Source organism: Sinocyclocheilus rhinocerous, unplaced genomic scaffold (assembly GCF_001515625.1).
Source record: "Sinocyclocheilus rhinocerous isolate Xijiao unplaced genomic scaffold, SAMN03320098_v1.1 scaffold1956, whole genome shotgun sequence".
NCBI classification, from domain to species: domain Eukaryota; kingdom Metazoa; phylum Chordata; class Actinopteri; order Cypriniformes; family Cyprinidae; genus Sinocyclocheilus; species Sinocyclocheilus rhinocerous.
In genome coordinates this window covers 1,133,773-1,157,483 of record NW_015638932.1, presented here as the reverse complement: position 1 = coordinate 1,157,483, position 23,711 = coordinate 1,133,773, and the positions used below count along the sequence as shown (strand labels likewise).

The window sequence follows — 23,711 nt, the reverse complement described above, 5'->3', positions numbered from 1 at the left end:
GCGCCGCTCGCGTCCGTAGACACGGTGTAACATTGGTTTTGCTTTGTTTCACAGAACTAATCGTGGCCTGGATTGCGTACGTATATGTGGGGCGGAGCTATCAAAATAGGGGCAAGACCCTTTTGGGGTAGGGGCGTGTTTGTTTTGGTGATTTCAAATATAAACATTGGCTACCAGAAATCCCTCACTCTGCCTTTAATCCCTGCATTTTTAGCAGGGATAAATAAATAAATAAATAAATAAATGGCTTTAAAAATGTAGACAATAAAATATGCAAACAACAATAATAATAATAATAATTTATTATTATTAATATTTGTATCATTATTATTAGTAGTAGTAGTAGTATTACTATTGTTGTTGTTTAAATGGGATATGGTCCAAAATTATTCTATTCCTCAGTATAAAGTCCAGTTAAAGTGTATCAGAATTAGGGATGGGTATCGTTAAGGTTTTAACGGCCCCGGGACCGATTAAATACCGGGTTTCGGTACCCATCCCTAATCAGAATGGTTTCCATTCAAGCAAAAAAGGAGTGTAGAATTCACAGAACCCGCTATAACCAGCGAACAGTGTAATCCCTGAGTGTCAGCGGTGACTAAAGTCAGATCATAGTGAATTAGACCATGATTCCCTCTGGCAACATGATGTCCGCCACTCTCCAAACAGACTTGTGAAAATCTGAGTGTCAGTGTAACGGTTAAAAACCAGCGTGCAGAGATTAGCCAAAAACCCTGGACTCCAACTACACATCAAATCCCACACAGCGGATTTGAAGCTTTGGCAGCTAACTCGAAAAATACTCAGGAAATCTGGTCAACTGCATGTCAAGCTCTACAACCAAAACTAAAGCAATGCTGTGGAAAGATGAGCAGAACCAGAGAATCAGAAACTCTCTTATATTTGCAATTATAAAATGTAAGATATGAAATCGTTTTGCAATACTATTCATAAATGTTTCTTGAATTTTTTTCAATGTGACTGAGAGGAACGGACCAGGAGAGTTCTGAGGGGAGGAGACCGGAGACCCTCGTGGTGATTGACAGTAGCTGGGGTGCAGTAAGGCATGAGGTGGCACATACGACATCACTTCCTCTTCAAACAAGCTACAGCAAGAAAAAGAGACAAAGATTATTAGTGTTTGGAGGCAAACACATGTATCCTGAAAAAAAAAAAAACATTTCTAAGATACATTTACCTGAGAAGCCAAGAGATAATAATTACACCACCGTGCATCATATTTGCTGAATGAAATCCAATACTTGTTTTTTACTAATTTTGGAGTGCTGATTCCAAAGATAGTGCCCGTTTTGCTAGAGCATGCCACACTTTCTCATGAAATATGTGTATTTTGTAGCATTTTTGCTTTTGACAACCATCTGTAAGGTTTTATCCCTTTTTAGGTCACCAGAAAAACTGCCACAAAGACATGATTCTTATCTTCCTCTGAGCAAGATTACAACTATTTGTTCAATTCTCAGCACATTTTCACATGTATGAATGATCTTGCAGACATTATTTTATGCCGAATCCTGATTTCAAGATTAGAATTAAGGCCAGTGACAGAAGAAAAAGCAAACATGACCCAGATGTTTTCCGCTACATCTGTGGGTGTTTCACTAAATCCAAACAGTGACAGACATTTACAGTTGTTTTTTTAGTTTTTTTTGCTCATTGTGTAAAGTTATTTGACATTAAATGGAGCATTTGAACATATTTTTCCACTCCTTTGCAGATTTTAAGTTAAATGATTTTAAAATACTTCTTTTTGTCATTAAAACTTAAACCTGCTTTTTTATTGATACATGCATTAAAGCTGAAACATACTGTATATACTTTGAAAAATCTTCATTCTTTTGTTATGAAAAAACTATATGTGATGGAAAGTTTTTTTTTTATAGATTTTTTTAAACATCATATTTTGGCAATATTAGGCCCTTTTTGCAAATCAGCAGAAATTTGTTATTAGACATTGTGTTATTAAAGCTGCAGTCCGTAAGTTTTGCCTCTTTGTCGCCATCTCTGTTTGAAAACCTGCAATTGCAGCTGTGTGCGGAATTATCTTTGTTGTGTGGGTTGTGCGGCGGCACGGCTCCAGCGCGGATGAATCTAATTTTTTGAAGAGTATGTGTGGCAGTCAGTCACCGCACCGGTGTGGATATTGTACTTTGCACTCACAGATTCTAGCCTACGTCTTGGAATATATGACCCAAATAAGCATTTTCACCGGATATTAAAAAAAGTTACGGACTGCAGCTTTAATTTGAAGATTTGATTTTAGAGAATGTATGGCAGTTTTTTTGGTAAAAATTTCTTACAGCCATTTTTTGCAGGGTAAAATTCAGAGAAATCATTGGAAAAGTACCTGAGCAAAATCACCAAGTCTGCATCGCTGGAGAGGCGAGCTAAACCTGACACTCCTTCATTACGAATAAACTGCACCTTCTCCCTGTGGATTAGAAAAGTCAACATTTCGTAATCAGTAGCTCAGGACTGAGGTTTGCTCTGTCAGAATTCTGTGAGTCTCACCTGAGTGAGTGATTCCTAATGAGCTCAGGCTGCCTCTCCTGAAGGATCTCAAATATGTTCGGCTGCCGCAAAAATGTCACTATTTTATCATTATAGGCTATAAAGAGAGGAACAAAGCAATTGGTGAAATGTCAAATGAAGACTCTTCAAAAGTCATAACTCTTTTGTGACACAGCATTTTTATAAAACAATGCATTATGACAGATTTAACAAGATGAACAAATCAAATTCTGTCCAAAAGCTTTCTGATGAAGCTTGGCTTGAAATGACTCACCAACAGGAACTAAATCTTGACACTGGTTGCGACTGGCTGTGAAGGTGTTTGAGGGGCGTGGCAGTACAGCGGGGCCAGCATGCCGAGGGTCATCGCCCACCTGCAGCACAAAAACAGAACAGGAAGTGACCACTATGTACTTCACATCCACATCAAGTCACACAAGAAAAGACCAGCTTACTGCAGAAATACTGTATGAGTATCACAGAATTAAAAATGCCTTTCCATTTAATATGTATATTGATATGTATGCTCAAATGTTTAGCAAATACAAAAAATATATATAAAATGTGTATTACGAAATATTAATATGCACATACACACATATGTATGCATATCAATAGTTAATGACTTTTTTAATTCTCTCTCTTTATATATATATATATATATATATATAAAGAAAAAAAATATGTTAAAATATTACAAATAATTTATTAAATATTATTAAGCATATTAATATTTATTATTTTATATTTTTGTAATTTAAATGTATACAAATAAATAAATAAATAATAGCATACAAGGAAAGATGGTAATCTATATATTAAGAAATGTATCAAGCTGTGACACAAGCTGCATAATTTTCCTGTAAATACTGGGAGGGGGACTTTTTTTAATTAAGTGGGTTAATTTGCATTTTTATGTTATGATAACAGAGGATTTAAAGATTAGTGGAATAATATTTAGACACAATATGTTTACATGCATCCACATATGGCCCACTGACAAACACACTCACACAGGGGACTGGGGGTGGACTGATGTGAAAATGACACAGTGCATGCTGGGACACAGCGGAAGCCGACGCTACGAAATTAATCAGCATATCTAAAGAGGCCTGAGAGGGCGATCTGTTCTCCACACGACGTGACAGAAGATCAGATTCCCTAATGAGAAACCTGGTGAGAATATTTTATGATGTAAAGAATTATGTGAAACTGAAAACTAAAACTAAACATATTTTCATTAGCATATTTGGTTACTGTCCCACGCTATTCTTCTCTATTTTATTCTAGGTTAAATAAAGGTTTGTTATGATCTACACTACTTTTCTAAAGTTTGTGTTTGTTAATATTTATTAATATTTTTTGAAAGTAGTATCTTAAACTCACTAGGTGTCACATTTTTCCTCTGTTCTAGTTTCATTTTTATGGATTTCTTCTTTGTTTGTTTCTCTTCAGTTCCTGTTTCCTTGTTTGTCTTTTCCCGCCACTAGTTAGTCACCATGGTTTTGATTAATTTGATCACACCTGTTTTCTTTGGCTTCTCATCAGCGGATTACCTGGTTCTTTTTTAATAAATACCTTTTAGTTACCTGAACCCTTTTTGGATTTTCTTCTTTGGACTAAAATGTGGCACTTGGGCTACATTTATTTGATTTATATGAAAAATACAGTAAAAACAGTAGTATTGTGAAATATTATTGCAATTTGTTTTACCTTTTAATATATTTTAAAATGTAATTTATGCCTGTGATGGCAAAGTTTAATTTTTGGCATCATTACTCCAGTCTTTCGAGTCACATGATCCTTCAGAAATCATTCTAATACCGTATGCTGATTTGCTGCTCAAGAAACATTTCTTATTATTATCATCAATATTATTATTAAACATTTTTGTTTATTTATTTATGTAACCTTTGTTTAACCAGGCACTCCTAAAGAGAAAGGAAAACTTGAAATCGCATCATATGACCCCTTTAAGAACAGGTTCTTATTTTCAGTAACAGCCTGGCAGGAGAGTTAATGTCTCATGAAAGATATACAAACATATATTATAATACACATACAAAAAAAAATCTCAATTAAAACATTAAAACAAAAAGGCACTCATTGGTAATTTTTTTATAAGCACAGACTGAAATATTTGTTTGTAATTCCAATAGTTTTTGTTGCACATTCCAATAATTTGGGGCAGCAAATTCAAAAGCGGGACGACCATTAGCAGTTTTCTTTCTAGGAATATTCAAAGAAATGTAATTAGATGATCTAGTTGTATATGTATTAGTATGAAGTTGCAAAAACATTTGAAGATATTTAGGTAATAAACAGAAAACAAAACTTTTTTTAAATAAACACATACCAGTGTATTTCCAGTCTTGTATGCAATGATACAGTATAATTCACAATGATGAGTTCTGCAAGGTGCATTAGTAATCAATCTAATTGCTGCATGATACAATACATCTAATTGTTCCAAAACACCTTTAGGTGCATTTCTATATACCACATCACCATAGTCAAACAATGGTAAAACAGTGGTTTCAACAAGATATTTCTTGGCTGATGTAGTAAACACAGATCTATTTCGATACAAAAAACGAAGTCTGTATTTAACTTTCTTCTGAAGATTAATTATGATTAGTGAAAGTTAAAGAGCTATCAAGCCAGATTCCGAGATGTTTAAATGAAGATACTGTCACAGTCATCTGCTGGAGTGCCCTTAAGAGCCATCAGAGGGCACTGTTTTGGACGATGTGTTTATGTTTTAGCTGGACTGCATTTCCCATGGTTCCCCTCCCTCTGCTCCCATCATCCCCTGCTAGTAATGCAAAAGTAATGTCTTTATTACCTTGTTTGTTTGTTTTTCTAAACCACATTACTTTTGTTTTTGTGCTATTCAGAACTAAATTTAAGTCATTAAAAGCATCTTGAATATTAATAACAGCCCTTGTACCTGTTTTAAAGCTTCATCATATGACGATCCTACAGCATAAAAAAATGGTATCATCCGCATATAAGTGGATATAAGTTTTCTGACTACAGATATCCTGAGAAATACTATTAATGTAATTTGAAAACAGGGTTGATGCTAACACAGAGCCTTGAGGAACCCCTTTGTTAATAGTTAATGGTTCAGATCAATCTTGGTTGTTGATCAATATTTACATATTGGGATCTGTTAAATAAATAGCTAGAGAACCAAGATAAATTTAAATTAAACACACCAATACTACGTAATCTGGATAACAAAATAGAATGATCAACTGTATCTAAAGCTTTAGCAAGATCAATAAAAATAGCCGCACAAAATTGTTGTTTCTAATGCATTATAAATATAATTCATAACTTTTACAACTGCCGAAAACCAGATTGAACTTCAGATAAAATGTTACATGTATTAAGAAAACCTATCAATTGCTTATTAATTATTTCTCCATCACCTTTGCAACACAAGAGATTGGACGATATGAGTTTGAATCCATTTTATCACCACTCTTATAGACATGGGATGCAATGGCTATTTTCCAGATTTTAGTCAGATAAATTAAAAATATGGTAAAGGTTCAGATATAACTGATGCACCTACTTTAAAAAAGAAAGGATCTAAGGCATCTAGATCAGCAGGTTTTTGGGTTAAGTTTGTGTAATTCATAGTAAACCTGCAACTTATTAACTGGTTGTGTAAACCATGATACATTTTTTCAGGATTTTTGATGAAAGCGTCAGTCTCCACCGCCATTCACGACAGTACCACGATGCATGCCTGTGCATTGCTCTGCTTGAAAACAAGCCGCAGCGCATGCGGGTTCTACGTCAGAACGCCGGCTCCTGCGTTAGCAGGATCTCACTCATGCGTCGTGGTACTCTCGTTAATGGTGGCGGAGACTGATGCAGAAGTAAAAAATTGTTGAATAAAGCTGTTATTTTTGTTTTCTTTGCGCACACATTTATGGTTTCTATAGCCGTGGCATCATTATGATGGTATGAAGAGATGGATTAATTCATGTAGGACGCCACTGAAGGCCTAGGTGTAAAATGCACAGCCCGCCACTGTATTTTAACAATGTCCTTACTACCTTTCTGGGCCTTGAACATGGTAGTTAAGTTGCTGTCTATGCAGGCTCAGAAAGCTCTCGGATTTCATCAAAAATATCTTCATTTGTGTTCCGAATATGAATGGAGGTCTTACAGGTTTGGAACGACATGAGGGTGAGTAATTAATGACAGAATTTAAATTTTTGGGTGAACTATCCCTTTAATTCAAATCCCTTCTGCAATGATGCAAACCACATGGGAGGAGCTTGAATTTTAATCTCAAGCGTCTGATTGGAGGAGGCCTCTAGCGGACGTGTGTATGGAAGGCTCACCAGGCGTTGTGTGCTCACCTCCCCTGCGCTGTGGCTGCGCTGGCGGCTGAGGTGCTGGCGGTGGGCGAGGATGCTGCTGGGTCGGGCGCTCTGCAGTGGCAGTCGTGGGTCTATGAAGGTGGTCGCCCTGCAGTTATGGTCCACAAAGAAAGGCTGAGGAAAAGACAATCATGTCAAGCAATTAGGTCGAAGGATTTAAAAGCACAAATGTGATGCTCACATTCATGTTAAAGCACTTACAAGAATGCGCCAGTAAAACCCTAACACATGAAATATTTACATTAAGTGTTACGGTTGTACTTTTAAAGCATATTTTAAACATTTATCTGCTGTACCACCAGCTTTCCTGCTAAGCTTCCATTATAAGTGTATAACTGTAAAGCTCTTTCCGATAGAAAATAATTAATCTCTAAGGAGCTAGAAAATTAAATAATAGTGTATAAGAAAAGTATATTAAATTATAACATTTTATATTTTATTTATATTGGGTTTTTTTATTTAGAGAACTGTTGTTTATATTTCACAGACAATATATATTTTTTTTATATATATATATACTGTAAAAGGGACTAAATATAAAAGGAGAAAGACAGTGAATGACTGGCATATAAGAACAAAAAAGAAAAATAATTATGTATAATAAATATGGATGGTTAAAAAAAAAGTTTTTTTCAAAAACATTAAAAAAAAACTTACTGTCCCCAAACTTTTGAATGGTATATATTGTTTATTTTTGGCCATATTTTATTTAGAAATGTACTGTAAAATTAAAAGCAGGGGGTGGAAAAATGGCTGATAGGAGACAGAGAGAGCTCTATATCCAGAATGTGGACACAGAACGCAGAGAAGATGTTTCCAGACCTTTCCAGTGTGGTCGTGTTTCATTTCCCAGCCCCGCGGGAGATCCAGCTGTTTGTTGGCGAACATGTTGAGGAAGGCAACCAGGTCTCGATTGTGCTGGTAGCGCTCAAAGTGGTGCGCGTCCCGTCGCACTTTACTGATCATGTGTTTTAGACATGTGTTACTTGTAAACATGCGGTAGGCACTCTGAGAAAGAAAAAACAACAGACAAGAGTGTTTCTAAGTCTTTAAGTAATGCTAGTGGCCTTCTAAAAAGTAAAAATTCAACAAAATGACTTATTATGTAGCAATATATCATGTTACTTTTAAAAGAAACGTTTCAACAAAATTCATGACAGAACCAGATAACGGGTTTGTGAGAATCAGTTGTTTTTATGGCATGATTTACCACAAATTTCTTTCAAGGGACTGAAAATTGGCTAGTGGTAAAAAAAAAAAAAGTGTGAATAATTAATGTGTTGGAAGACTAACAGGGTTGGAATGCAGTATGGTAAAGAAATCCGGGCTGGTGAGAAACTTGGCGCTGGGGGACTGAAGCAGCAGAGACAAGCGGGAGCGAGAGCTAGTAGGCCCAACCACACCGTCCCAACGGTACTCTGAAAGAGAGGACAACTATAGTGTGATAATTATATTGGGTTAAATCAAAAGATCTTTTTTCTCTATTTCATATTTCCTTGAATCTAAATAACCAGGCTCATCTAAATGCAGTGCATGTATGTGGTGTGTGTACTTCTATTGTGAGAGAGTACCAGGTATGGAGTGATGCAGCAGGTCGGTTTCGTCTGTAGGCATCTCTGCAGCCTGTTCGTCTGTCCTCTCATTGGTTATTGTCCTCCGAATACTCTGATACCTGAACAAAACAAAGAGGTACTTAAATGTATTTGCATATTTAGTCCTATTTTTCATGTAATAATCTTTTCACAAGGATAATTGTACTTTATCATTCATAATTATACTTTGTTGCTTCTGTAATGTATTTATTATTGCTAAATTAGATATTGCTATCGTGGCCTATTCTGCAGTTTTAAATAAATTAAATAAAAATAAAAAATGCAATAAAATAAAATAAAAAATTGAAAAAAACATTATCACAAAAACACAAACACAAAAAAATGAATAATAAATTATATAATAATAATAATTATTATTATTATAATTATTATTATTACAGTACAGCTGTTTTTAATATATAAATTTTATTATAAGACACATTTCTTGAGCACCAAAACAGCACATTACTATGATTTCTTCAAAGGAAAACACTTAATTATTTAATTTAATTTAAATAGTATAAACATAATACTTGCAAATTATATCAATTAAATTAAATTAAATTAAATTAAATTAAATTAAATTAAATTAAATTACATTACATTACATTACATTACAAATGTATATGCCACAAATAATTCCTGCCAGCCATGACACTGTATTTTGCATTATTTTCAGCTGTGAAGGGAACATTCACATATGTGTTGCCACATACTGTTCTCAAGGGAAAAAATCCTAGATTTAAAAAGCTTTATTTGATTGTCATTTTTACTGACATTTTATGCTTGGCAAACTGTTAATTTTGGATGCTGTACGCAGCTATGCTACAATTGCTTTTGCAAGTGAAATGCATGCTAATTAAGTACAATGAATTGAAATCAAGTTAAGGGAGAGAAAGCAGATGAGAGAGAGCATAAGAGATGTTTTGATGGAGCATGATAATGGCAGAACAGATTAGGTTGCTGTGGTGACTGCTGGGTGACATTTTTAAAGAGCTGTTTTTCCATACAAGTGAGGATTAACAAATGGCATTTTGGACTCAGATAAATCCCAAGATAAGGTCACTGTGTGCTCAAAACACTCCTTTTATCAGAATTCACTCTAATCACTGCTGATTTCATGCCATCTTGATAGATTTTGGCTGGTGTAAACACACCGATATGTGAATATTGTGTTCATGTGTGACTGACCTTCGGTTGAGCTGCTCCATCTGTTGAATGGAGTTGGATCTCTGTAGGACCTGAGGTGCAGGTGGAGCAGTGGGCCGCTGCCAGGTGGTGGTTCTATTCACATGATCCACATAGAAAATCCTGCCGTGGCTGTCAATACGAGCCTCCCAGTCTACAACATACACATTTAAAGTCCACTTATTATGTTATAATAAAATATAATTATGTAAATACCCTTATTTCAAAACAGCAAAAAATAAATCTAATTTTCCATGATTATGTCCCATTTAGGACAGGTTGGGCGAATCTCATACAAAGACAAAAATATTCCCTCACTTGGCGGAAGAGGCTCGTCCACTCTCTGATAGCGGCTGATGTCATGACGCACTGAAGGAAGAGATCGCATTAGCTGATGGCCATTCACTTGAGCACTGGCTCCTTCAGAAAGGCAAAAATGTGTTGTTCGTGTTATGTAAACATACATATATTGTACACAAATTATTCATAAAGTCTCCTATTATTCCTATTATATAAAGCCAGACAATAGGTTATATTTTATTTGAATAGAATTAATAATATTTTAATAATAGCATATAGAATTTTTTTTAATTAATGGAATATTTTATAATAAAAAATATAAATGTAAATATTTTTTATATTAAAAGTATCATTATTATTATTTATGTTCTTAATAGTTCATATTTATTTAAATGTGTTACGTAGTACTATTTTAAATATGTTTAATATTATGATATTATTTACAATAGTATTATTTTTATTATCTTATTAAATGTGCAGAAAAGTTAAAACTGTTGGTAAAAGCTGATGAAAGTTTGATGACAACTCTCATAAAATTCCCCAATCCCCTCTGCTGACTTACTATATAAATGACATGTAGCATCACACAGGAAGTTACCTGTCTCTCCTTCTGTTACCGTGGCAACCTGTGCTGCGTCAGCTGCCCTCCTCATGTCATTGGTTAATTCCATCCCTTCAGCCTGTGATGAGTTCCCTGATGCTTGCAGACTCTGCCTCCTCTGCCAGATTTCGGCATCTTCCTCCCCCTCATTGCCTGCCTCACTGGAGTTTCCCTGCTCCGGCTGTTTAACTGCTGTGGCTCCGCCCCCTTCACTAGCTGCATTGCTGGCAGATGCTGAGGACTCTGTGACTGTAGCGGCCTCTTCTTCCCCAGTGATCACCTTGGGTGCAACTCCTTCCTCATCCTATAAGAAAAGTATTATGTGTAATGATGCAAAGGAAGAACTACATAACAATATAAATTGGCAAAATGATGATGATGACGATGATTATCATCATCATCACAAGACGCTGCTCAAGTGATTTAATGTAGAAGCTTTTTATTAATCAAAATATGAATTAATCAAGTTCAATCATTGTGAATATAGCCATTTATGTATCAAGGTATTTTACTAATATAATCATGTATTTCAGGGGCATCATGCACTCTTGATTTTTGAGGGGTTCTCATATATGTGTGAGTAAATGCGTTTTGCACCTTTATAGATTGTTATTTGATCAATAAATGATGATGGGCAAAGTAGAGTAGCCTAATAGTGTAATCTATTAACTACTCATAAAACCCCGACTTTTTACTTAAGTTCCAGATATGGGTGTCATGCCATAAAATATTTTTAATACGACTGACTTTGCATTTAATGTGAATTTAATAACAATATTGTTGCTAATTATAACACTTTCATTTCACAGAGAGTAAAGAACATTTACATTATCAAATAACATTTTTATTCAGTCTAGCCAGAGTTCAGGCACTCTCAAAAACTCCCATTATAATCACTGAATCTGTTTACACTGTGAAATGAATATCTTTCTTACATGCGTACGCACATCTGCACTTTTTTGTTTCTGATGAGAGAACTCACCAGATAATTCAGTCAGCGAGCAAGTGAACAAAACACCGCGTTTCAGCGATGACTCATCTGAACGTCTCTGATTGGCCATTGTATTCATAAGCTCAACAGCATTGTGTGTGATTGGTTATAATGTAGCACTGTACAAACACGTCTGTCTCTGGCTCAGTGCACCCCAGTTAAATATAAAAATATTTAAAACCTGCATGGAAAATAGGCTAATATAACGTATTCCCATAACAGGTTAAAAAAGGGGGGAAGCCAAACCCTACAGACCTGTATTTTGGGAGCTGGTTGCTGAGCGCTGCTGGTGCTCTGTGTCGAGTCTCCAGAGGCAGCAGCTCCTTCCTGACCATCCTCAGCACCTCCATTTTGGCTCGTTGTGGTGGCACTGCTCGACCCTGATGCTGTGGCCTCTGTATCTGTGCGTCTGTCTCTGGCTCAGTGCCAGCCAGCGAACACAGATTTGAATTTAGCAGCTGATGCTGTGCCGCACTGAACGATCTAATCACACCGGTGTGATTGTATCAAATATAAAAAACTATTATTCGGCTATTTTTTGTCTTTTGGAAGCTGCATTCAAAATCCACTTGGCTCAGAAATCTGAGGGGGCACGTGCCCCCTCACTTTAAATGGGCATGACGCCTCTGATGTATTTGCCTGTGTGTATAGAAGCCTGCATGAAAATGGTATGTGCTTACATAAGATGAAGTTGCACGGCCTGTTTTGACATTAGACAAAATATATGATGGGGCCTCTTCCTTTCATGAAACATAAATTGAGGCCTCCTGTCTGCTATGTATGAAATGTATAGAACAAGCCTTGAGGAAAAACTGGATAAAAGAGGGTGCAGAAACAGACTCTTGAGATGCTCTGCAGAGTCTCTCGGCTTCGTTATCTTTTGATAATAAAGTCTATCTTCTGGCATCAAAACCTCAAGACTTCGAGAGTGATTTCTTAGAGAAGCGGCGAAAACCACCACATTAACACGCATGAGGTGTGCTATAAAATGTAAAATAAATTATGAGTTTGTCATAAAATATGATAAAACACCTTTATTTAGTCAATAATTTAACTTGGTTTTAATAAGGTACTAATACTTCAATAATACTAATACTTCAGTTAATACTTCATGATTAACAATACCTCAGCCATATATGAGAGAGAGACAAATATTATCAATAAAAAAATTCACAAAATTAATTAAAAAATCTTCAGAGAAGCTTAAAATGTTAAAAAATATGAAAAAAGTAATAAGATTTTTAAAAATAAATAACTATTAACAATTTATAACCTTCATGAAAACATGTTTACATAACAGGTCATAAAATGTGTCGTTAAAACAAATTAATTACAAATTATAATTATATTAAAATTAAGGGGGGAAGCCAAACCCTACAGACCTGTATTTTGGGAGCTGGTTGCTGAGCGCTGCTGGTGCTCTGTGTCGAGTCTCCAGAGGCAGCAGCTCCTTCCTGACCATCCTCAGCACCTCCATTTTGGCTCGTTGTGGTGGCACTGCTCGACCCTGATGCTGTGGCCTCTGTATCTGTGGCGCTGCTCGCTACTTCTGCTTCAAGCCTCTCTTTCACGGGACCCTCCCCTTTGTCCTGTTCAGAGGAGGTGTGTCCATCAGGCCGCTGAGCGCCATTGGTCAATGTCATATCCTGGGAGGCGTGTCCCTCCTCATCTTCATCAGAATCTATATGTAACATAGCATTGAGCCGTGTGTCCGTGGGGAAACTTGAGCGTAGTTTAGGTGAGGCGGCCCCAAGCGGTCTGTCTCCGGGGCCCTTAGGGGCTTCAACGGCATCCAGGTAGTCGTTAAGCGAGGCCTGGCGATGAGTGTGGCGCGGGGTTCCTTCGATAGACTCTGGAGCTCCGTCTCTCAAGAGCCGATCCTCATCAGGGTCCATCATGCACTCGTCAGTCCTAAAGGTGTCACCGTGCAGGGACCCTTCAGAGCCGGTGGGCGAGGGGCCCCTGGCAATGCGGGATGAAGGATGCAAAACATCCTCATCATCCGATGGGCTCCCAGGATCTCCGTTCATAGAGGAGGCTCCCAGCAGAGATCCCATGGCATCTAAAAAAGCGTAATACTTTTATTCAGCAAGGATACATTAAATTGATCAACAGTGACAGTAAAGACATTTAAAATGTTACAAAATATTTCTGTTTCAAATAAATGATGTTATTTTGAAATTTATATTCATCAAATAACTCTGAAAAAGGATCTTTTGAGGCATGGCATGAAGGGGACCCACTAAAACCCCCTTAAATAAATAAGTATATATTTTAACCAAGTAATATACTTTATTAGCTAACTGTAGGCTGGTTATAGTTTACAAGAATTACATAATGGGTAGTATTTTACAACAAATCTGAATATAGCTCATCAAAACATATTTTTGAATCAGAAATATGTCTTTTATGAGTGGAAATTGGCAAGGATGTAACTGTAAAAACTGTAAGGTTAAAGGTTAGGTTGTTGAAAAAGGGTTTAGTCTGGACTGAAGATAGAAAGAGAAAACAGTTTCAAAATATACAAAAATATAAACTTAAAAACTGAAAATACTGCTTCACAACCAATTAAAAGTACTTTTTTTCTTTTGAAAGAAATCAATACTTTTATTTAGCATGAATGCATTATATTGATCAAAAGTGACTATAATGACATTTATAATTTTACAAAATATATAACGTTACAAAATGTATAAAGTTACAAAATGCATAAAGTTACAAAAGATTTCATGTTCAAATAAATGCTGTTTCATTCAACAACAAACAAAAAAAAGTATCACGGTTTACACAAAAATATTAAGCGGCACAACTGTTGCTGATAATAATAGAAAATAATTGAAAATAAATGTTTCTTATTAGAATGGTTCCTGAAGGATATCTGAATGATCACGTGACACTCACTAAGACTGGAGTAATGATGCCGAAAATTCAGCTTTTTCATCACAGGAATATATTACAGTTTACAATATATTAAAACAGAAAACAGTTATTTGAAATTGTAATAATATTTCACAATATTCCTATTTTTACTGTAAAAATAAGAATACTGTAAGTTTTACTGTAAACATACTGTAATCCATACCTTCATGTCCGTTGGAGGTGATCTCCACCCTGAAGTGAAGCTGTCCGCTCACATGTTCTGTCGGTAGACGACGTGAAAGTGTGTAGCTCACATGTTGATCCCTTTTTTAAAAAAAAATAATAATAATAATAAATCACACAGATAACTATTATTGTATTGTAATAAAATCAGTTTGTAATATAGTTCATAAAAAAGAATAAATCTTTATAAATAAATAAGCTTACACATAAATATTGTTTTGTCAATGAAAATATGACCAAATACAGTATGTACCTCTAAATGTAACATCTTGGGATCCAAAAAAAAAAAAAAATTTTATTTAACTTCCTGAATTATTAAACAAGTTGTGTCTAGATAAACGTCTGTAGACAGAAATGAACTGCAGGACACTTGGAGGCTACAGCTCTTTGGTTGATAAAAGTTCATACATAATAGACCCTCGCAGGTATATTTCAATAGCGAATACTGACCCGGCTGTATGTCTCTCCAGCAGTCTCTGCACTGGTATTGTCAGCTGACCTAAAAAGCGTTTGATGATTGGGCGACTTTTTGCAAATTTGTCCTTGACCTCAATTTCCAAAACATCCGTCATCAGACCAACAAAAGTGTACTTCTGCAGGGGAAAAGAAAAGAAGTATGAAAATGAAGGTTTACAGTTATGTTTCTGTGCAGTGGAGGTAAAATAATAGTCAATCCTACAATATATTCAGCCTCATTTATGGTAACAAAACTTTACTCTTATTTACTGTAAATAAAACATTTATAAATGTACCATGGTAGTATTCTTAAAAATACCCTGAAGTACCATGTAAATACATTGATATGTTTATCATTTAGTATCATTCACTACGTTTTTTTTTTTATAATAAAGAAAAAAAGTTTAATTTAGCAAATGTTACCAACTTATAGTACAGTAATTTCTGAAGAAATCTGAGGTTAAGGCCTTGCTCAAGGGCACAATGCATTTACTGAAAACTTCTCGTTTCAGAGTCACCCCTACTTGGTTACATCCCATTAACTTCTCAGCTCCTCACAGTGGACTGACAGCAGGGACGTCACCCTGCAGCATCCAGAGGTTAAGCGCTGAAGAAGTGAACACAAACAGCACACATCATTAACTGGCCCACACACATGAATATAAATTACCTCTCCGTGCCACGCAGGGTTAGTCGTGTTTGATATGATGGAGGTTCGTCTCTCCTGGCCGTGGTGGGTGAATGTAGGGAAGCCGTGCCTCTTACCAGGGTGAATGCTCATCTTCAGATAGGGGTCCGGATTAAAAAACATGCCCTTCTTCAGACCCTGAGCCCTGATATCTGCAACATACACACACACACACATACACACACACACACACACACACACACACACAAAGTGAGCTAGCAGTCTATCTATCTATCTATCTATCTATCTATCTGCACTAGCTGCTCATTGCCACAAGAGGGCAGATATATAGAAGAGCTTTAATTTAAAAGACAACACATGCTTTATATGTGAGCTTTGAGGTAGGATAAGACACATTTCAAATCATTGTAAATTAGTTTCAAATATTAAATAAATTAAGCCAAATTAACTATATTACTTGGTGCATGCATTGTTTATTGTTAGTTAAGAAAGGTTATTATTTATTGACTGTTAGTGTTGTTATAATGTATCCATTGTTGCAGTTTTATAAACAGCAATATATCATTTGAAGTTGTTTTAAGTGCACTGTAATGATTTTACCATGGTTAAGGAAGGTTTGGGTGGTAAAATCACAGTACTGCCTCTCAAACGGCTTACAAATTTCATATATACAGAAATCAGTTTCATAAAGAAATCTTCAGTCTCTTTTACTAAAATGAGAGTAGGTGTTGTAAATACCAAGCATTCTTACCTGACAGAGTAAAGCTGACCAATTTCCTGCAGTGTTCTGTGACAGACTGTCCATCCACCTGCCCTTCTGCCCCGACCTGTGGAAGACACCATAACACACATTTACACATTATCATATAGAGAAATACAGCAGTTTTATTTTAGTATCGCTGAGACACTATATACTATTATAGTTTTTATTCCTATTTTACATTTTATTTTATTTTTATATTTTTTGTTTTCATTTTAATTTTCGTTTTAGTAATTTTGTGGTTTTTGTCAGTTTTATTTTTTTTATATGTCTATATAGTTATTATTATTATTATTATTATTATTATTATTATTATTTAATTTCAGTTTTAGTTTTAGTTATTTTAGTACAACCAATTAACCTAAATGAAAATCACAAATGTTGCTTTGGCAAAGTTTTTTTAATATATTATTTTATTAAGTTATTAAGTTAAGTTATTGTTTATATTATTTCAAAATGTTTTTTTTTTTATGGTTTTAGTTTTTTGTTCGTGGTTTATAATGCCCAGAGAAACCCAGACCTGGATTAATATTTGAAATAATTTCAAATAGTTTCTGCCAAAAACTGAGCTGGAGTGATTACAATAAAACTGTGGTAATCTGGCATTAACCCCCATTTTAATGCAAAACAATAAATAAATAAATCTTCTTGAAGGAGATCTCATTTATTTAATATTTATTCCATATATTCACATATGTATTAAATATTTATTTTGCATATTTATTCAATTTAATATATTTTACAGCTGTATTTTGGTTGAAACTATGGTTATCATGTTACATTTTAGCAAGAGAGAGGTTCAGGATCATTGTCATGAATATTTCAATAACATTATAATGTTCCTGCTCATTAATATAGCAGTGTTTGATTTATGATTATAGACTCTCGTTCAGCCGCAGAGCCCCAACCTGACGACTTCTGAATGATGGTGAGACTGAGATATTATAATTTCCATATGTTAAGCCATTGCACATGAAACTCTCATTTAAGTCAATTGTTCGGGGTGTGTATTCGCTCAAAACGTGTTCTGCATCAATCCAAACAATACAAAGTAGCAACAGTAATTTTATCAAAACATCCATTTTCAAAATACATGTTCAAAAATCAGATCACATGTTCTATTTGCTTGAGGAGTCATTTCAGCACGCCTCAGATCACAGTTACATGATCTGATGTATTCATTCACTTCCATAGCACAAAAATAAGCTCAAACGGTAGTTCAAACAGTAATAGTAATGCTTTGCGAGTGAATCGGTCCGTTAACTCTAGGGGTTCAAGTTCAGACTCATGTCACAGAGGGTGGAATGTGCCCTTTGCACTAGTTCTGTGGCGTCGTGTCGGTAGCCAGGCACTAAGCATATCAAAGAGCGCTCTCAACTTCCTGTGCATTCCCTGCGTAGCAACAGTAATTTTATCAAAACATCCATTTTCAAAATACATGTTCAAAAATCAGATCACATGTTCTATTTGCTTGAGGAGTCATTTCAGCACGCCTCAGATCACAGTTACATGATCTGATGTATTCATTCACTTCCATAGCACAAAAATAAGCTCAAACGGTAGTTCAAACAGTAATAGTAATGCTTTACGAGTGAATCGGTCCGTTAACTCTAGGGGTTCAAGTTCAGACTCATGTCGCAGAGGGTGGAATGTGCCCTTTGCACTAGTTCTGTGGCGTCGTGTCGGCAGCCAGGCACTAAGCATATCAAAGAGCGCTCTCAACTTCCTGTGCATTCCCTGCATGCCTGTGAACATGATATGTCTCTGAGGAGTTTAGTCAAACTCTAGCTCATGATAATGGAGCTTGCAGACACACAGGCAGAGAAAGACTAAGAAACACATGCAGGTGGAGACCATGTGCGATGATCGCACATGTATCTGCAGCATTTGTGCACCAGTTCGAAGCATTATAAAATAACCTATATACACAAACATCAAATTAATTTTATATTAACGGTATAAGTTAACTTGGTGCTTAAGAACCATTAACAGTCTTAAATGCTGGTTAGGCTAGTATATTACTTGGAATTAAAGGGTTAGTTCACCCAAAAATGAAAATTAGGTTTTACTCACCCCCGAGGCATCCTAGGTGTATATGACTTTCTTCTTTCAGACGAATCCATTCGGAGTTATATAAAAAATTGTCCAGGCTATTCCAAGCTCTATCATTGCAGTCAGTGTTGCAGTTCATCAGTCCAAAAGAAGTGAAATAAAGTGCATCCATTCATAATAAAAAAGCGCCTCACACAGCTGCGGGGGGTGAACAAAGGCCTCCTGTAGAGAATCGATGCGTTTTTGTAAGACATATATCCATATTCAAAATGTAATAATCACTTTAATCTAGCTTGCGCAGACTGTTGTAAACGGAAGCAGCTCCGGGCGGATGACGTATGAGGCCGGCTTTGCGTAGAAAGTCATATACACCTAGGATGCCTCGGGGGTGAGTAAGACACAGCCTAATTTTCATTTTTTGGTGAACTAACCCTTAAATTACACCTCCATTTTTTGGAAATAAATTAATATTAAATGCATCAAAAGTGACAGTAAAGTCATTTATAATATTACAAAAGATCCAATAAATGCTGTTCTTTTTTACTTTAATTATCAAAGAATTCCATTAAATAAATAAATAAAACAGTATCAGTATGCAACAGTATCAGCATTAAGCGTCTCAACTGTTTTTAACGTTGTTACTAATAATAAATGTATCTTCAGCAAATCAACATATTAAAATGAAGACTGGTGTAATGATGCTAAAAAATTCAGCTTTGCCATCAGATAAATAAATTATATTTAAAAATATATTCAAGTAGTAAACAGTTATTTTAAATAGAAATAATATTTAACAATATTACTGTTTTACTTCACTTTTTTAAATAAATGCAGTCTCGGTGAGCAGAATAGACTTTCAGGAGCATTAAAAATCTTACAGACCCCAAACTTTTGAAGTGTAGTGTAATTAAATTAACATAAATTCTATTTAAAATACAAAATATATAAAAATGCTATTTAAATATCACATTTAAAATTATTTATCAAAGTATTATTTGTTGTTACATTTAACTATATATATATATATATATTTAAACATGTCTATTTATTAGTCAATATGAAAAGTTTTTTATTTACATTTTTATTTTTTGAATTAATAAATTGATAATTGATTTCTAAGGGGAACTACATACTTTCTGTGCTACAAAACAAATTCTGTGCTACTACAAAATAATTCTATTTTTTCCCCCTTTTTTATTCTTTTGTTGTGGTGATAGAACAGGAATGGAATTTGGAAATATTACAAACATGATTTCATGAAAGAATTAACATGAACAAAAAAATCTACTATTATGAAAACATAAAATGCCATTTTGATGAAAGATGCTTTTATGTTTCTCTCAAGTTCATGTGACTCAGTCACTTTTAAAATGGATTATGAGTAAAAATACTCCTTTCAAGCACAATTCAAATGGTGACCGGTCAACAGAAGTGTGTTTGCAGCCCCATCTGATGCCAACAAATCAGTGTTTTAAATCCTAATACTTTTAAGTCAAATACTTAACACAGACACACACACTTACTGTAACTCCAGGGTTCTTGACAGTGATGCAGGGTGTTATGGCCCTCAATGCTCCACTCACTCCATGGTAATATTTGAAACATATTTTGGTCTCCGCTGTGAAATATAAACACAAGATCATGTTTCTAACTACAAAATAATTCTATTTCCCCCCCCCCCCCTTGTTTTATTCTTTTGTTGTGGTGATAGAACAGGAATGGAATTTGGAAATATTACAAACATGATTTCATGAAAGAATTAACATGAACAAAAAAATCTACTATTATGAAAACATAAAATGCCATTTTGATGAAAGATGCTTTTATGTTTCTCTCAAGTTCGGTCACTTTTAAAATGCAAACAAATGGTAAAGGGTTTGTCCTGAAGGTAATGGGCCATGTTCTTAGTTGGTGTTTCCTGTTCTTTAACTCCTCAACTCAACATGCCCCTAATCATACAAACCTCCAACCAGCTCCCATCTGATTGGGTCTCTCAAAAATCCTACTTCATACAGAAAACAGAAATATAGCTCAATACACTCATGCATGCATAATAAATATAGAATAGTCAAGCACAAATGCACCATAAAATAACTGTATACACACTGAAAATTCTAGCATTAGTATTAGTAATGTTATGCATGATGCGGCATATAAATATAAATGTTACATTTATAATATTAATTATAAATTATTAATAAAATTAATAATACCAAAATACAGTGTATATAAAACACATGTAATAGTAACACTCTACACACATACATACAATAATATAAACACAATATTATGTACTACATGATAATATAAAATCTACGTTACAAGTAGAGCATCTAGTGGCAAAGTAAAAAGAGGGCACTAATGAATTGACTGGCAGTGATTCAAAGCAGACAGGACACATTGTGGGAGAACTGAGTCCATGAGCACATTAGCTTCAATTTCCAGCCTGAGCCTGTTTAATCAATACAGCCACATAAACCAGAGACCCAATGACCCACTGCTGATTTTCTCCCTGTGACACAATCTTTTTCTCCTTTCCGCCCTCTGATTCAGGACAAACAGTATCTGAACAAAAGAGTGAATAACCTCTAATGACAAAACTCCCAATTAAGCAATCAGCTCACTTCAGGGAGAATTAGGCCTTATTAGGACAGGCACCAAAAATGTGATGTCAAATATCGGACTCAAATCCGTTTTTGTAGTCTGACCTACCTACCTACCTACCAAATAAAATAAAATAAAATAAAATAAAATAAAATAAAATAAAATAAAATAAAATAAAATAAAATAAAATAAAATAAAATAAAATAAAATAAAATAAAATAAAATAAAATAAAAAATAATAAAAAAAATAATAAAAAAAATAAAATTTTTTTTTAAATAAAATAAAATAAATAAAACACATTCTTACCACTTTTGTATACGGTTTGAAATTGGATTAAAATCAACTTTTTTGGAAAAGTGGTTCAGATTTGATTTCAAATAGTTTATCCAGGATGTGGCAAGCTTTTAAAATCAGATATACCAGATAGACACCTCCATCTGAACAAACAGATCCGATTTCAGCACTTGCAAAATGACAGTCCAGACAGCACATCCTAAAGATCAGATGTGAAAAGCGAAACAGAATTGGGTGCAGTGAAAACATCCTTAGAGACATGCTAAATAAACAAAATCAATTTGACATGAGATCTTCACATTTATAAACCTTCCCAAAATGTATTATTTTTTCCATTATAATAAGAAAAAAAGTGCATGTATAACTCAATTGTACAATTTCTAGCTCCAATTGACGGTAGCCATTGACTTCCATATTATAAATTTTTTCCATACTATGGAAGTCAAGGTGCTACCGTCAAGTGTTTGGTTACCAATATTCTTCAAAATATTTTCATGCGTGCTCAACAGCTGAATGAAATTCATACATGTTTGGAACAACTTGAGGGTAAGTAAATGATGACAGAATTTAAATTTTTAGGTGAACTATCCCTTTAAATTTCCGGAGCTATGAAAGAGAAATCTTTGAGCGACAAAATTTTCTTTAAAGTGAGTGTATATAAGAAAATGCCACTTCCAATATACCAATTGTAATTCCAAACAATCATACAATGACTCCATGAAGAAGAATCAGACATTCAGAAGTGAGTTTGTTCTGAAGAAATGTTTCCAGCCCCTGTTTCTCTCTAGGTGTGACGGCAGCCTGTGATCAGTAGTTGTGGGACACTCTTTATTCTGTCAGACCCTCAGTGAATAGACCAGCCTTGTGTACTGTGATCTACAGCAGCTCTTCTGAAACTATATCACAGCACTGACACTGGGCCTCTGTTACTGAACGTCTACAAGAAGCCACAATTCACCCGAACATGTCACATGACATGTCAATCATCTCTGACTCCAGCAGCGGTGCCTCACATCATCCCGTTTCCTGGAAAAACCAGGTAAATGCCTTACTATAAGATGATCAAAGATAAGCCAAATAAACAAAGTTAACGCAGATTAATAAAATGTTTCATGTCTTAAAAGTAGCACAGTTAACACACGTGACTAATTGACATTAAAAGAAGAGAAATAATATGACCTGCACAGCTGTCTGTGACTCTTGTTTATCAGCAGATGTTAAAAAGGCTTCCTTAACCGCATTTTTTTTATGGGTGAATCTTGAAACACCCCAAAATAAAAAAGATATTTTTAAAATAAGAAATAATATTTTATATTTAAATAATACAAAAAAAAATCATAATGGTCACAAAGAATTCATTCATTCAAAAGTCATTAACTTAATGGGTCTGTTTTGTGTGTGTGTGTGTGTGTGTGTGTGTGTGTAATCCCCATTATTAAAAAATAGTGCTAAAAAAATCTGAAATAAATAGCCTCATTATTTAAACCAGTATAAAAAAGGCAGTAGAACAAATATTAACAAATTCAGATCTTTTTTTATTTATTTATTTATTATGTAATGTGAAGATAATTTGTCATGACAATAATGTCATAATGCAAAAAATGTTGATAGACTTAAAACAGGCTTAATTTTCTTTATGGAAAATATAATTTAATATTTCTTTCATTTGATTTTGGGCTAAAATATGACCAAGTATGCTGATATAGGTTTTGTGATGGGTTAAATCTTTTAACAAAAATTTATGAATACATTGAAATGTAATGCAGTACATCTGAAGGTGATTTATACTTTTTACTCAACCTCAGGCCATCATCGGAACATATTTGGAGAAATTTAGTATTACATCACAAATGGATCACAAATGCATTTATTTAGAAATGTTTTGGACTGTTTTGGCTTGTTTTTTTTAAACATATTTTTCTCCTGATTCAGACCAGACAACTTTTTCACTGGAGAAAGCAATATTATGGATTATGGACAGAAGAAACGGTTTAAAATTAAACATTTCTAATTTCCAACAAACATGCAGATTTTTGCTCCACAAGATGTTAATTGATGGACTGGAGTGTGGATTACTTGTGGATTATTGTGATATATTATTGTGATATTGTGATATTTTATCAGCGGTTTGGACTTTCATTCTGACGGCACCCATTCACTGCAGAGGATCCATTGGTTAGCAAGTGATG

At 34.7% G+C, this 23,711-nt stretch overlaps 2 protein-coding genes across 3 annotated transcripts in view; both read right to left on the bottom strand.

The window, feature by feature from the left end:
• LOC107750063 (E3 ubiquitin-protein ligase HECW2) overlaps nt 1-11,995 on the bottom strand; it is a 17,920-nt gene extending 5,925 nt beyond the window's left edge. Inside the window, exons 1-12 of one of the 2 annotated variants that reach the window (XM_016565323.1) lie at nt 11,860-11,995; nt 10,611-10,917; nt 10,031-10,132; nt 9,716-9,866; nt 8,504-8,604; nt 8,226-8,350; nt 7,755-7,940; nt 6,894-7,046; nt 2,804-2,903; nt 2,530-2,626; nt 2,366-2,449; nt 997-1,106 (exon numbers count right to left, since the gene is read on the bottom strand). In XM_016565323.1, the coding sequence (XP_016420809.1) occupies nt 997-1,106; nt 2,366-2,449; nt 2,530-2,626; nt 2,804-2,903; nt 6,894-7,046; nt 7,755-7,940; nt 8,226-8,350; nt 8,504-8,604; nt 9,716-9,866; nt 10,031-10,132; nt 10,611-10,683 (1,282 nt within the window). In that variant the 5' untranslated portion in view covers nt 10,684-10,917; nt 11,860-11,995. Of the gene's footprint in view, nt 1-996; nt 1,107-2,365; nt 2,450-2,529; nt 2,627-2,803; nt 2,904-6,893; nt 7,047-7,754; nt 7,941-8,225; nt 8,351-8,503; nt 8,605-9,715; nt 9,867-10,030; nt 10,133-10,610; nt 10,918-11,859 lie in introns of those variants that run through there. The other variant, XM_016565322.1, reaches the window with a different exon arrangement.
• On the bottom strand, nt 10,688-20,266 carry LOC107750070 (E3 ubiquitin-protein ligase HECW2-like). The gene is made up of 9 exons (XM_016565327.1): nt 20,147-20,266; nt 16,563-16,638; nt 15,833-16,002; nt 15,157-15,299; nt 14,687-14,787; nt 12,983-13,666; nt 11,860-12,023; nt 10,776-10,917; nt 10,688-10,692 (listed from the first exon to the last, which is right to left on the bottom strand). The coding sequence occupies exons 1-9, from the start codon at nt 20,264-20,266 to the stop codon at nt 10,688-10,690; spliced, it is 1,605 nt and encodes a 534-aa protein (XP_016420813.1).
• Between the last annotated feature and the right edge of the window lie 3,445 nt (nt 20,267-23,711).